At 37.5% G+C, this 12,616-nt stretch overlaps 1 protein-coding gene across 2 annotated transcripts in view; it reads left to right on the top strand.

Moving 5' to 3' along the window:
* EPC2 (enhancer of polycomb homolog 2) overlaps positions 1-12,616 on the top strand; it is a 160,438-nt gene that overhangs the window by 46,008 nt on the left and 101,814 nt on the right. For both annotated transcript variants that reach the window (XM_049887166.1, XM_049887164.1), the window contains exon 2: positions 1,663-1,822. In XM_049887166.1, the coding sequence (XP_049743123.1) occupies positions 1,663-1,822 (160 nt within the window). The remainder of the gene's footprint in view (positions 1-1,662; positions 1,823-12,616) is intronic.

Here is a 12,616-nt window from a genome sequence, read left to right on the forward strand (position 1 = left end):
TCTCTCTTCTTGCTTTATTAATAACGAATGTCAGGAGTTAGTGAAATTAATGTCATTCTTTTGCCATCATTGTTTGATATCTATCCTCTTCTGTCATCCTGTCTTCCATTTAGAACGTACTTTTAGTCATACTGACCTGTAGGGTCGCTATAAGTCAGAATTGACTTGACCGCATTGGGTTTTTTTGGTTTTTTTTTTGACCTACTGTGTGCTTTTCATAGAATGGAACCCCAGTTTTATTTATTGCTGTATCAAAACTTTTCTTCTTAGATCATTGTACTGATTCTTTTAGATCATTGTACTAATTTATTTTGAACAGTAATTTTTCACATATCCTAAAGGCTTGAATGAAATTAAAGATCTTTTAATTTCTTAGACTCTGTAGAGCTTCAAAAAAATATATCGGTATAATACGGTAGAATTAAGAATTTTGGCTTTGTATACACATAGCTGGTGTTCATATCTGTTTTGTCACTTACACCTGTGTGACTTTGAACAAGTTGCTAAACATCTTTATGCCTCAGTTTCTCTATGTGTAAACTTTTGCATAGTCTGGCATATAGTAAGAATTCAATAAAGATTTCATTTATTCATTAATTATAATGAATAATTACATATATAATATATATATAGTTAATGTATATTAAGCGGCTTCTGTGTTTCGACCACTAGGTAGTGTAGTTCCTGCACTAGGGACATAGAAGCAAACAAAACCAGCGAAAATCCTTGCCCTCTTGGAACTTAAGTTAGACTTGGAGGAGATGGGCAATAAACAAATAAGATCTCTAGTATATGGTGCTAAATAGTATGAAGAAAAGTCAAGTTGGGAAGGAGCATATAGAGTGCTGGAGCGGGGGTGCTCTTTTAGATAGGGAAGTCACAGAAGGCCTCTCTGATGAGACTTGGAGATAGTTTGGAAGCAAGTCATTTGAATATTTATAAACAGCAAGGAGAGATAGTATGACTAGAGTGAAGGTTGGGAGGGGAGAAGGGTAGGAGATGAGGTCATAGAGGTATAGGGCCTTATAGACTGTAGAGCAATTTTAATTTTTATTCTGAATACCAGATCCACTAGGGAAGTGACATGACCTAATTTACCTTCTAAAAGGTAAAGGAAGAAGTTGGGAAAACATTTAGAGACTAATTACAGTGAATGATGGAGGTAATGAAAAGTGATTAGAGCTTCCATGTATTTTATAGAGTTTTTTTTTGGTTTGTTTAACCTTTATTTAAAAAAAAAAAAAAATCCTGCTATGATAATATAATCTGTTGAACATCATTTTGTCTTTCTTTGAATTATTCAGAATTTTGTAGTGCTGAAGTTTCAAGTATATAAATGTAGAAGAACTTGAAATTCTTCTCCTGTGATTTGCACATTTTCACTTAATCTGGAAGTTGTGACGAACACTTCAATTAATTTAGAAAATGAGGCTGACTTTTTTAATCAAGATTTAAAATTCTTATTTGTGAATATGTATATTAATTTTTTTAATTCTACTTATTAAAAATATAATCATCTAAGGGGATAGCAATAAAAGCACAAGTTATCAAGGGAGAGCAATGGCAATGTTTTCTTGCAGTCTTTTGGTAACTTTTAAATAGAATTATGCATTGAATTAGTATTGTTACAACAACTTATGTTGCCTACTTTACATTTTCCAGGAACATCATTTACAGCGAGCTATTTCAGCACAGCAAGTGTTTAGAGAAAAAAAAGAGAGCATGGTCATTCCAGTTCCTGAGGCAGAGAGCAACGTCAACTATTACAATCGCTTGTACAAAGGAGAGTTTAAACAGCCAAAACAGTTCATTCATATTCAGCGTAAGTTTGTTAATTTATTGTTTTCTGTTTGTAATTTGAATTTTTCAACCAGTAAAAATCTTTTTTTTGCACAAAGAGATTTTATTTTAATTTTTCGATTTATACACACTGATTAATAGAAATGTAAAACATTAAAGAATTAAATCCCTCTATGCTTATGTCTGAACTTGGAGATTATTTTGAGTGTTAGTAACATTTGGAATATTTGATGTTTATGTAGTATGGAATTTTCTGTAGCACTTATACTTTATTATACAGCTAAAGGCCACATGTTACTATACCGAAATAGAGTTTATTTTTAAAGGCCCAGTGGTTGTAATGGCCAGGAGCAGCAGTGAGTTTTGTGAAAATTTTCAGAATCAGATTCCACACCTCTGCCATCATCCAGTTTTTATAAAAATCTAATTTTGCCGCCTCAATACTGTCTTTTCTTTATTCCACTGTTAACTATTTTAGATTTTTAGATTTTTACTGTTTCAGTAACTTCGTATTATATTTACTGCTCCTTCACCCCACCTCTTGCGCTTCCTCTCTTCTGTCTTCTTCACAAAGTTCACCAGCACCAGAGTGGTCTTCTTTAAGTGTCGTTCTGCTCAGATTATGCTCTTGCTTAAAATCCTCCTGTAGTTCTTCATTGTCTACGTTAGGAGTTTTCAGCAGATTCTGCAGACATGTGCTAGTATCTTGGTATCTTGTCTGATGGCATAAAAAAAAACTTGGGAAGCTTGTGAAAGTAGAGATACCAAGGCTCCCATAAAGGCCTTCCTGTCTGAGAGTGTCTGAGTATACAGCCTGGCATTTTTTAAAAAGTTCTCTAAGTAATTCTGAATTTCCACCAGATTTGAGACTGAATGTAAGATCTGCTTTTGTTTTTATTGATTCTAAGATGTACATTTTTCATCTTTGAAATGAGATTGTGCCTTAAATTACTGTGGTCCTGGATTGAAGTCTAGTTCTTTTAAAGAAAATTAGCATTTGTTTCTGCCAGTCATCATCTGGGGACACCACCAACCTGAGACCACTTTAAAGTCATTGCTTATTTTGTTTTGTTTGTTTGTTTTTGGACCACACTGGTAGCTCTAATTCAGGTTCAGACCTGCTTGTGGTTAGTTCTCATGGGGAGATTTTTTCCCCCCCCTTGCTGTCCCTTTCTGCATGGCTGGTTTATTTCTTCTTTATCTTTCAGGAGTATTCTATTTCAAAAGGCCCCAACATAAAGCTGCTTTTCTTAGTATACATAAAATAATGGTGCATCCATTACAAAACTGATGACAGTTTATATTCGATAGACTTCAGTAACACCCAAATTCTGTGCAGTGACACACTGCGTAATGTCCGTTTGGGCAGCATCCCACCACATACACGTCTGTGGTCCCATAACGTTATACTAGAGTCCAGAAATCCCAATGGAGAACAAGATGTAGTGGATTTAGTCACATTGCACTGGATAATCGCAACGATCTTCAAAAAACAAAGAACTCTCCAAACTGTTAAAGGATTGGCTCCACTGAAAACTAAAAGGCTAACGAAAACGCGACAGGAACCTGTATCAGATATGGAGAGATTGCAGATGATACGGATTGAGGACCAAACACAAAAGCGAATCCCTCGCTCAGCACGTTAGTGATCACTGCTAAGGCAGTAAGCTTGTTTGAGATGCATAAAGAAAAGCAGGAACGATACTGAGTTTAGTGCTAGATGGGTGATTCAGGCGCTTCGAACATTTTTCACTGCATAGTGTGAAAGTGAGCGGTGAGTCTGCGAGTACTGCTGCCAAGGCAGCAGCAGAATTTTTTGAAACCTTAGATAAACTAATCGTAGAGGGCGATTTTTTGCCCCAGCAAATTTTGAATACAGACAAAGTCTCCTCATCCTGGAAACAAATGCCTGAAAGGACCTTTCTCTGTAACATGGTGTTCACACAACGTCCAGATCACGTTAATTCCTATTTCACAGAATGCATTGTGAACATTAAGCAATGCATGACTGTAGTATGATTTACAAAGCCCTTCTTGATTTGTTCCATCTACTCCTCTAACCTCATTTCCTATTGCTCTTTCCTCACTTTCTGTGTCATGGAGACTACTTAAAAGTAGCCACATTTGCCTTGTTATTTCACATTCCACACTTAATTGCACTCACCATACTTTATTTGCAATTATTTTTGTAACCATTCTTTCTCTCCTTTTAGACTGTGAGCTCCTTGAGGGCAGGAACTGTATTTTATTTTTTTGTATCTTCAGAGAAAAGTACTTGGTCTATAGATGCTTAATAAATGCATGTTTGTTGACTGACTGAATTGTTTTTAAATGGCTTTTTTTGAAAGCTCTTAGGTGTTAGAATCATTTCCCGGGGATTCATTTCCCTGAAGAATTCAAGAAAAACACACATAATTATTTTTGATTTGTATCCTCTGTGTTCTCTGACTTTGAGTTTCTTTAGCTTATTGAATTTGCCTTACCTTTTTGTATCAGTTAGGAGGGAAACAATTGTTCATGATAGGAATTTTAATGATTCCTCTTAGCCAAATTAATCATATTTTTATGTTTTAATAACAATATAGCTGGACAACAGGACCATTTAAAAAACCATTCTTTGAAACCAAACACCAGAAATTAGATTTTGGGGTCAGGCCCACTGGATACAATAAATACCTAGTGTTGGCTTTTTCATTTTACTTTATTACTGTAAAAAATGGAATAAAAATAATACAGAATTATTTTAACTATTTTCATTTCTTTTAGCTGTCAACACATATACTCTGCATGTTATACTATACAGTATTGTAATTACACGTAACAGGTTTTTATTCTGTCTTTTCTATTTAACATTTTAAGTTTCTCAGGTCTCAAATTATCATTTTAAATGATTATATAATTTTTAATCAAATTGATATTCCATGTTTTGCATACCTATATGCCTGTTGGAAACCCTGGTGGTGTAGTGGTTAAGTGCTATGGCTACTAACCAAAAGGTCGGCAGTTCGAATCCACCAGGCGTTCCTTGGAAACCCTATGGGGCAGTTCTGCTCTGTCCTGTAAGGTCACTATGAGTCAGAATTGACTCGATGGAAATGGTTTTTTTTTTTTTTAATATGCCTATTATTGGACTTAAGGCTGTCTGTACTAAATTTTTAAACTTATGTTATTAATGAGTTTTTTTCAAGAAGGCTCTTTTTTCCCCTCTCTTTTTAAACTTACATATAACTTATTGCCAACTCCTTAAATATAAGGAATTTCAGAAAAATACCACTCTGAATTTTTCCTTTTAATCATAGATTTGAAAGAATCTCCATTTACCTGGCTGGGGAAAAGATTGTAAAATTGCCATGGGGCTTTACAGTAGAATAGCATAATTCAGGCCTGTTACTTTGCTTGCCTGGACTTTGGCGGAGCCTCCTTATTGGTCTCTGTGCTCTAGTCTTGATGCCTTCCAGTCCGTCATTCACATTGCCACTATTGGCGATTATTACCCATTTCAGAATTTTTCAGAGACTTTCTGTTGCTTATAGGATAAAATTTTAACACCTTTGTATGAAGTATAAGGCCTTCCTTTGTGCCTCTAGAGCCATGTTTTCCTGTGTGTTCTTCTACTGTGACACTCACCTTATTAAAATTCAGCTTAAGGGTCTTTTTCCTACTTCAGACTGTAAGTTCCTCAGAAGCAGGCACTGCATCTGGTATACTGTAGTGTTTTCATTACCCAGTGCAGACCCAGACTACAGTCTCAGTAAACTTTTCCCCCGAATTCCTACAACCCTTCACACTTTAAGCTACAATATTAATGAGCTTCTTGCAGTTCAGTGACATATGCCAAATTTTCTCATGCTTCCATACCACAACCGTTTACTTCTCTGCTTGTCAAAATACAACTTGTTCTCCAAGTCTCACCTCCAGGATTACCTTTAGGAGACTTTTTCTGATTCCTGTAAGCCAAATTCTTAGTGCTGTTTGCCTTAAGCCCTACCATGCATGCCTTTATTGTAGCATTGACCACCTTCAGTTGTGATTGCTTGCCTACTGTTGCTTTACTATGCTATAAAACTCGGTGAGAGCAGAGACATTTTTTTTTTAACTTCACTGCCTGTGTAGCACCTACTATATGGTTAGGTGTGCAGTTAAATATTTGCTGAATAAATGAATGAATTGATGAGTGAATGATGGAAGATAAAAACATACACCATTGATCATTGGCATTTCTGAGACATGAGTCTTACAGGATTCAAAATTCTACAGAGAATCAAATATAAGACACATTATTAGTGCATACAATGAAATGATTCAAGAGAATGGCTGTGTGACATCCCAGTTTGAAATTAAAAGCTGATCTCTTTTATTTAGCAACAGTGTCATTTTTGGGCAAAGAGTGTCTGCCAACAAAGAGTGGAGTAACTGCAGACTGGTATTGATGTGAGGTAAACATCCTTGTTTCTTCCTGTTTCTTGCAGTACCAGTCATCCATGTTGGTATTCTGGAAAACTTAATCACAACGCATTGGAGTATTCTTACCAGGCTAGAAGTATCTTGAAGGCATTTAGTCTTTGATAATCCAAGATACTCGAACTATTCCTCATTTAGTCTGATTCTACATGCTGGTAGTTGTGAAACACATGCAGAAAGTGCCACTTCCATTTTACTTGCTGTTAAAACACATTTCCTTTGGTACCTCAGCCCAGATGTTACCATTCCTTTTAGAGTTCAATAGCATCATTAAATTCAGGACCTAAATGCTTCTCCTTCAGGGATCAACTTCGTTTATATTGCAATGAATTCTTTATTTGATCTCCTCTTACCTCATTTATTTAATATGATAGTAGTTTACAGTTGACATTAAATATCTCAGAATTTTAGAACATGAAGGACTTTGAGATATTGTTTCATAAATATTCTGAAGTTAGTTTGTATATAGTTGTGAACTCAGTTATTTTTTTAGTTTTCAGTGAAATGGTTATTGGAAGCAGGACTCTTTTTTATTTTGAAGTGAAGGTTTGGCTCCTCTTCTCAGTGTATTACACCTACAAAAATCATCTCACCTGCTTCTTGGCTGAAAGAAAGGAGAGTTAAGGAGAAGGGGATAGGTATGGTAAAGACCTGTTGGTGTCAAGCTGATTTAGACTCATAGTGACCCTATAGGACAGAATAGAACTATCCCCCCCTCCCCATAGCATTTCCAAGGCTGTAATCATTGATGGGAGTGGACTGCCTCATCCTTCTCCCATGAGCAGTGGTTGGTGGCTTCGAACCACCGACCTTTCAGTTAGCAGCCAAGCACTTAACCAGGACTCCTATAACCAAACAAAACTAAACTTGTTGCCCTCAAGTCAATTCCAACTAATAGTGACCCTGTAGAACAGAGTAGAACTGCCCTGTAGAGTTTCCAGGGAGCGGTTGGTGGATTTGAACTGCTGACCTTTTGGTTAGCAGCTGTAGCATTTAACCACTACGCCACCAGGGTTTTCTAGGACTCCTGTAGGTATGCTTTAAAAAAAAAAAAAAACCATTGCTATCGAGTCAATTCTGACTTATAGTGACTCTATAGGCCAGAGTAGAATCTCTCCTTAGGGTTTCGAAGGCTGTAAATCCTTACAGAAGCCGACAGCAACATCTTTCTCCTATGAAACAAATGGTGGGTTTGAACCACAGACCTTTTGGTTAGCAGCAGAGGCTTAACCACTGTGTGGTAGTTCCTTATTGTCAGGCAGGGAGAGGAACGAACTCAAAGGAGATTGAATTCTGCCATTTGTGTCTCCTCCCAAGATCTTAAGCACTGGAAAAATTACTTTGTGTTTGTTACAGTGCTGTACACCTCATTACACTTTAAGGTGGATCCTTCTCAGTCCGATAAAGCTGACTATTGTCAAGGCTGCACTGGAAACAGGAAAAATTATTCTGTATAAAGTAGACCTGTGTATTCCTCTTAAGTTTTCAACAAGAGTGAGATAGATGCTGGCGTAACATCCAACTCCAGTCTCTGTCCTTGCAATGTCATTAATATTTTATATTTTTCCCATTAAACAGATGTTGATAATTAACCCTTTTCTTTGGTAAGGGCAAACATGTTTTGATTAGAAAGAATTGGAAAAGATCCCAAATAAAGAACATTGTTCTGTTTATGTAGTAAACCTTGATGAAAAGAAGGCATTTCAGAACCATCATTTTCTTAAAAAAATTTTCGTGGATGTGTATGATGTTATTTTGAGCTCAAATCCCATGAAATGACATCACCGATTTAAATAAATAACTAAAACACTGGAAAAACAGTGCCACAACTAGATGAGCACGTTTGAAGGCTCCTTTATAGAAAGAGATTGTATCACATTTATATTAAAAAAAAAAAAATTCCAGGTAAAGTTGGGTCTCAGGTTAGGGTCCAGTGAGCAAGGCCAGATCCTGAGGGCTAACCATATTCAAGTCAACTGGCTTTAAGGGTCTCACCTCTCAAGATTGTGCCAATCTAACTGCCTCTATCCTTGGTTAAAGCTGTCAGTCTGGGGCTGGAGAGGTTGGAACAGTATGGGTGGCTGCTACTCCAGGAAGGAGGAGGAGGCCTAAAACCCAGAAGATACTAAATATTAAAGTAATGCCAGGTGTTTTGGGGGAAAAGCAAAATAATTATTTAGCAGTCTGGGTCAGAGACGAAAGAGAAGTCTGAGTTAAAGGAGTGCCCCTTGGGCCTGTGTGCATTTACTTATGTTCACTATTTAAAAGAAAAAAGTTACCATTTGAGATAACTTGGAATAAAATGCAGCACGTAGAAGACCAGGGTTAAAGAAATCAGGAAGAAGATAAAGACACCATAAATAAACAAACAAACAAAAAACAAAAGACCAGGGTTAAAGAAATCAGGGAGAAGATAAAGACACCATAAAAAAAAAGTAAGAGGTAAATTTGAGCATAGGTGTGCATATTTAGGTGCAGTATAATGAATAGACAAAGCAAAAAAGCAGGATGGGTCATAGGTGCATATCTTGCAGGTGCATATGACCCTGATGCTTTTAGAACTCTCTCCTGTGCAGCTTCATCAAAAAGATCTGTGATGTAACCCCGCACACCTGATTGTACTAGTAGGAGTTAATAGGAATAGGTCTTCAGCATATTCACCAAGCAGCTAGCATCCGTTTGGAAAATTCTGCATCTTTCTGAGAGTTGGCACCTTTCAGCGTCTTGTCTGTCTCCCTGTGGACCATAACGGACTACAGGAAATTTGCCTTCCCATCTTACCCCAGTAATTTCGTGGACCCATCTACATAAAAAAATATTTTTTTCATATGCTTATTTTTTGAAAATTTTAATAGAAGAGTGAAATTTCCTTCCACAGTGATGGGTAAAGGCATAATAAAGTAAGTAGCTAACATTTACTGGTCTCTGTGCCCAGATTCTGTTAGTGCTTTGCATATTTTAGGTCAGTTACTCTTCAGAGGAACCCTATGGGGCAACTAATGTGTTTATCCTCATTTTAAAGATAATAGATTAAGTAAATAGCCCAAGGTAATACAGCTAGTAAGTGGAAGATTCAGAATTCGAATGCAGACTCTTCTGGCTCCAGAGTCTGCCCCCCTAACCTGTATTATACTGTCTCTAGGTCATGGCTCAGTATAAAATGGAAATACTGGTGTACGTTTGATGCACATTATACGTTGATAGAAATCCATTACCATTCAAATGTGGTTGATAATAAAATCAACAATGGGGTAAATGTTTGTCTTTTTTTTTTTTTGATGGAATTTCTCAGAGTAGAGGGTAGGCTGCTGGCTGACAGAAAAGGGACTCCTGCAAGTAAAAGGCAGAGGCAAACGACTGTTATGAGATACTTTTCTGGTTTAGCCTGGCAGAGGAGTAATAAATAAAAGGACAGTATGCATGGGGATGAAGGCAGTTACCAAGGAAGAGAGAAAAACTTGGAACCATGAGAGTAATAAAAAGAAGTGCTTAACATTTCATGATTTTGCTTAGAGAAGTGAGGAGCTCTGTTGAAAGGGGGTCAAGTCTAGCTTTGGGAAAGGTCCAAGGCCAGTTTTTAAAAGAGCCTTTTAAGTTTTACAAATTAAAGACATTAGGGGAAAAGCCACTAAGGCAACAATGTAGGCTGAGCTTTCTGAAAAAAAAAAAAAAAAAAAATGGCTGCTGCTTGCTCAAACACACATGAAATAAGATCATCCAGGACCTTTGGATTCTTGGAAGTAACAGGGCACAATTAGAGAACCCCTTCTAGTGTGGGTGCCCTGGCTTACTCCAAGTCCAACCCATCTTTGAAGATAATCTTGCAACCCTAATAAAAGGAGGCCCGAGTTGATAAAGGGCTGTGTGGCATTCATTTCTAAAACCCCAACCGAAGCGCTATGCTTGGCACATAGTAAAGTTTGCTTTGGATGGAATGAATTGGACTGTGTAGGACCTTGGTCAAGTGGCTTCATATTCTCCATCTTTTTTTGTTTTAAAAGACATGGTTACAAAACCTCTCATGGCTATCTAGAAGAGACTAAAATGGATAATAGAAGTGGTTTAAGCGATGAAAGATTAAAAGGCAGCCTTTGTGGTGTTCCCAAATAGTCCAAAATAATATTTTGGTGATTATAGTGCTTTGATAATTGTTTTCTCATTGGTATTCTCACTGTGAGTAAAATAACCAAAGCCACAGGAAAATACAACCTCCCACCCAATGTGAATAGAAGATTTCAGAGTGGCTTGAGAAGACAAACTGTAAAGTATTATAATGAAATGTGCAGAGACCTGGAGTTAGAAAACCAGAAGGGAAGAACACACTCGGCATTTCTCAGGCTGAAAGAACTAAAGAAAAATTCAAGCCCGAGTTGCAATATTAAAGGATTCTAGGAGCAAAATATTGAATGACTCAGGAAGCATCAAAAGAAAACGGAAGTAGTTACAGACCTTCGGTGGCAGCGGGTTTATGTTAGTAAAGGAGGAACAACTCAGAAAAGAAGGGTGAGAATAAAGTTTGCTTTGGATAGAATGAACTCAGTGTAATTAGTGTCACTAGATCATACACGTAGAAAATGTTAAATTGGTGTATATTTTGCTGTATATATTATCAACAACAAAATAAATTTAGAAAAAATTGTGTAGTGTTAGCCTTGTAGGTATATTGTTACATGTAAGCTGGGCTTACAAAAAATTTTTTGGTTGAAACTACAGGGATATTTTTATAAAAAAAATAATAAATTTTTGCTACAACACTGCACACACACACACAAAGAAGATGGAATACACAGTTACTGTACCAAAAAGAATTGGTCGATGTTCAGCCATTTCAGGAGCTAAAATAGGATCAAGAACTGATTGAGAAAGAAGTCCAAGCTGCACTGAAGGTGTTGACAAAAAAACAAAGCTCCGGGGATTGACAGAACACCAAATGAAATGTTTCAACAAATGGATGTAATATTGGGAGCACTCACCCACCTATGCCATGAAATTTGGGATACAGCTAGCTGGCCAACTGACTGGAAGAAATCTATATAGTGCCCATTCCAAAGAAAGGTGATTCAATAGAATGCAGAAATTATCAAACAATATAATATTACATGCAAGTAAAAAATTTTTTTTTGTACTTTAGCGCCCCATAAACAGTACATATATTGTTCTGGGACGTTGGTTACCAACTCCACAACATGACAACACGCTTCCTTCTCAACCTTGGGTTCCCTATTACCAACTTTCCTGTTCCCTCCTGCCTTCTAGTCCTTATCCCTGGGCTGGTGTGCCCCTGTAGCCTTGTTTTGGTTTTTGAGCCTGTCTAATCTTCGGCTGAAGGGTGAACCCCGGGAGTGACTTCTTTGCCGAGCTAAAAGGGTTCTGGGGGCCATACTCTCGAAGCTTCTCCAGTCTCTGTCAGGCGAGTTAAGTCTGGTCTTTTTTTTGTGAGTTAGAATTTTTTCCACATTTTTCTCCAGCTCTGTCCAGAACACTGCACCACGAGATCAGAGCAGTTGTCAGTGGTAGCCAGCCACCATCTAGTTGTACTGGACTCAGTCTGGTGGAGGCTGTGGTAGTTGTGGTCCATTAATCCTTTGGACCAGTCTTTCCCTTGTGTCTTTTGTTTTCTTCATTCTCCCTTCCTACAGGATGAAACCAGTGGCTGGCCACTTACAAGATTTTTAGACCCCGGACACTACTCACCAAAGTGGAATGTAGAACATTTTCTTTATCAACTATGTTACACCAACTGAGCTAGATGTTCCTCGAGACCATGGGCCCCATAGCACCCAGTCCAGCAATTCAGGCTTTTAGGGAGTCTGGTTGTATCTATGGAGCGTCCATGACCCTGCCTTGTACAAGTTGTGCTGGCTTCCCCAGCAGTGTGTACTGTCTTACCCTTCACCAAAGTTACCACTTGTCTACTGTGTGTTTAGTGTTTTTCTGTCCCCACCCCTCCCCTCCTTCATAACCATCAAAGATTATTTCTTGTTGTGTGTAAACCTTTTCATGAGTTTTTCTAGTAGTGGTCTCGTGCAATATTTGTCCTTTCACTCAGCATAATCCCCTCCAGATTGATTCATGTTGTGAGATGCTTCATAGATTCATCATTGTTCTGTATTGTTGCATAGTACTCTGTTGTGTGTATGTACCATAGTTTGTTCATCCATTCATCTATTAATGGGCATCTAGGTTGTTTCCATCTTTTTGCCACTGTGGGCAATGCTACAGTGAACGTGGGTATGCATATGTCTATTCCTGTGATGGCTCTTCTTTCTCTAGGATATATTCCTAGAAGTGGGATTGCTGGATCAAAGGGTATTTCTATTTCTAGCTTTCTAAGGAAGCACCATATCGCTTTCCA

This window comes from Elephas maximus, chromosome 6 (genome assembly GCF_024166365.1).
Source record: "Elephas maximus indicus isolate mEleMax1 chromosome 6, mEleMax1 primary haplotype, whole genome shotgun sequence".
NCBI classification, from domain to species: Eukaryota; Metazoa; Chordata; class Mammalia; order Proboscidea; family Elephantidae; genus Elephas; species Elephas maximus.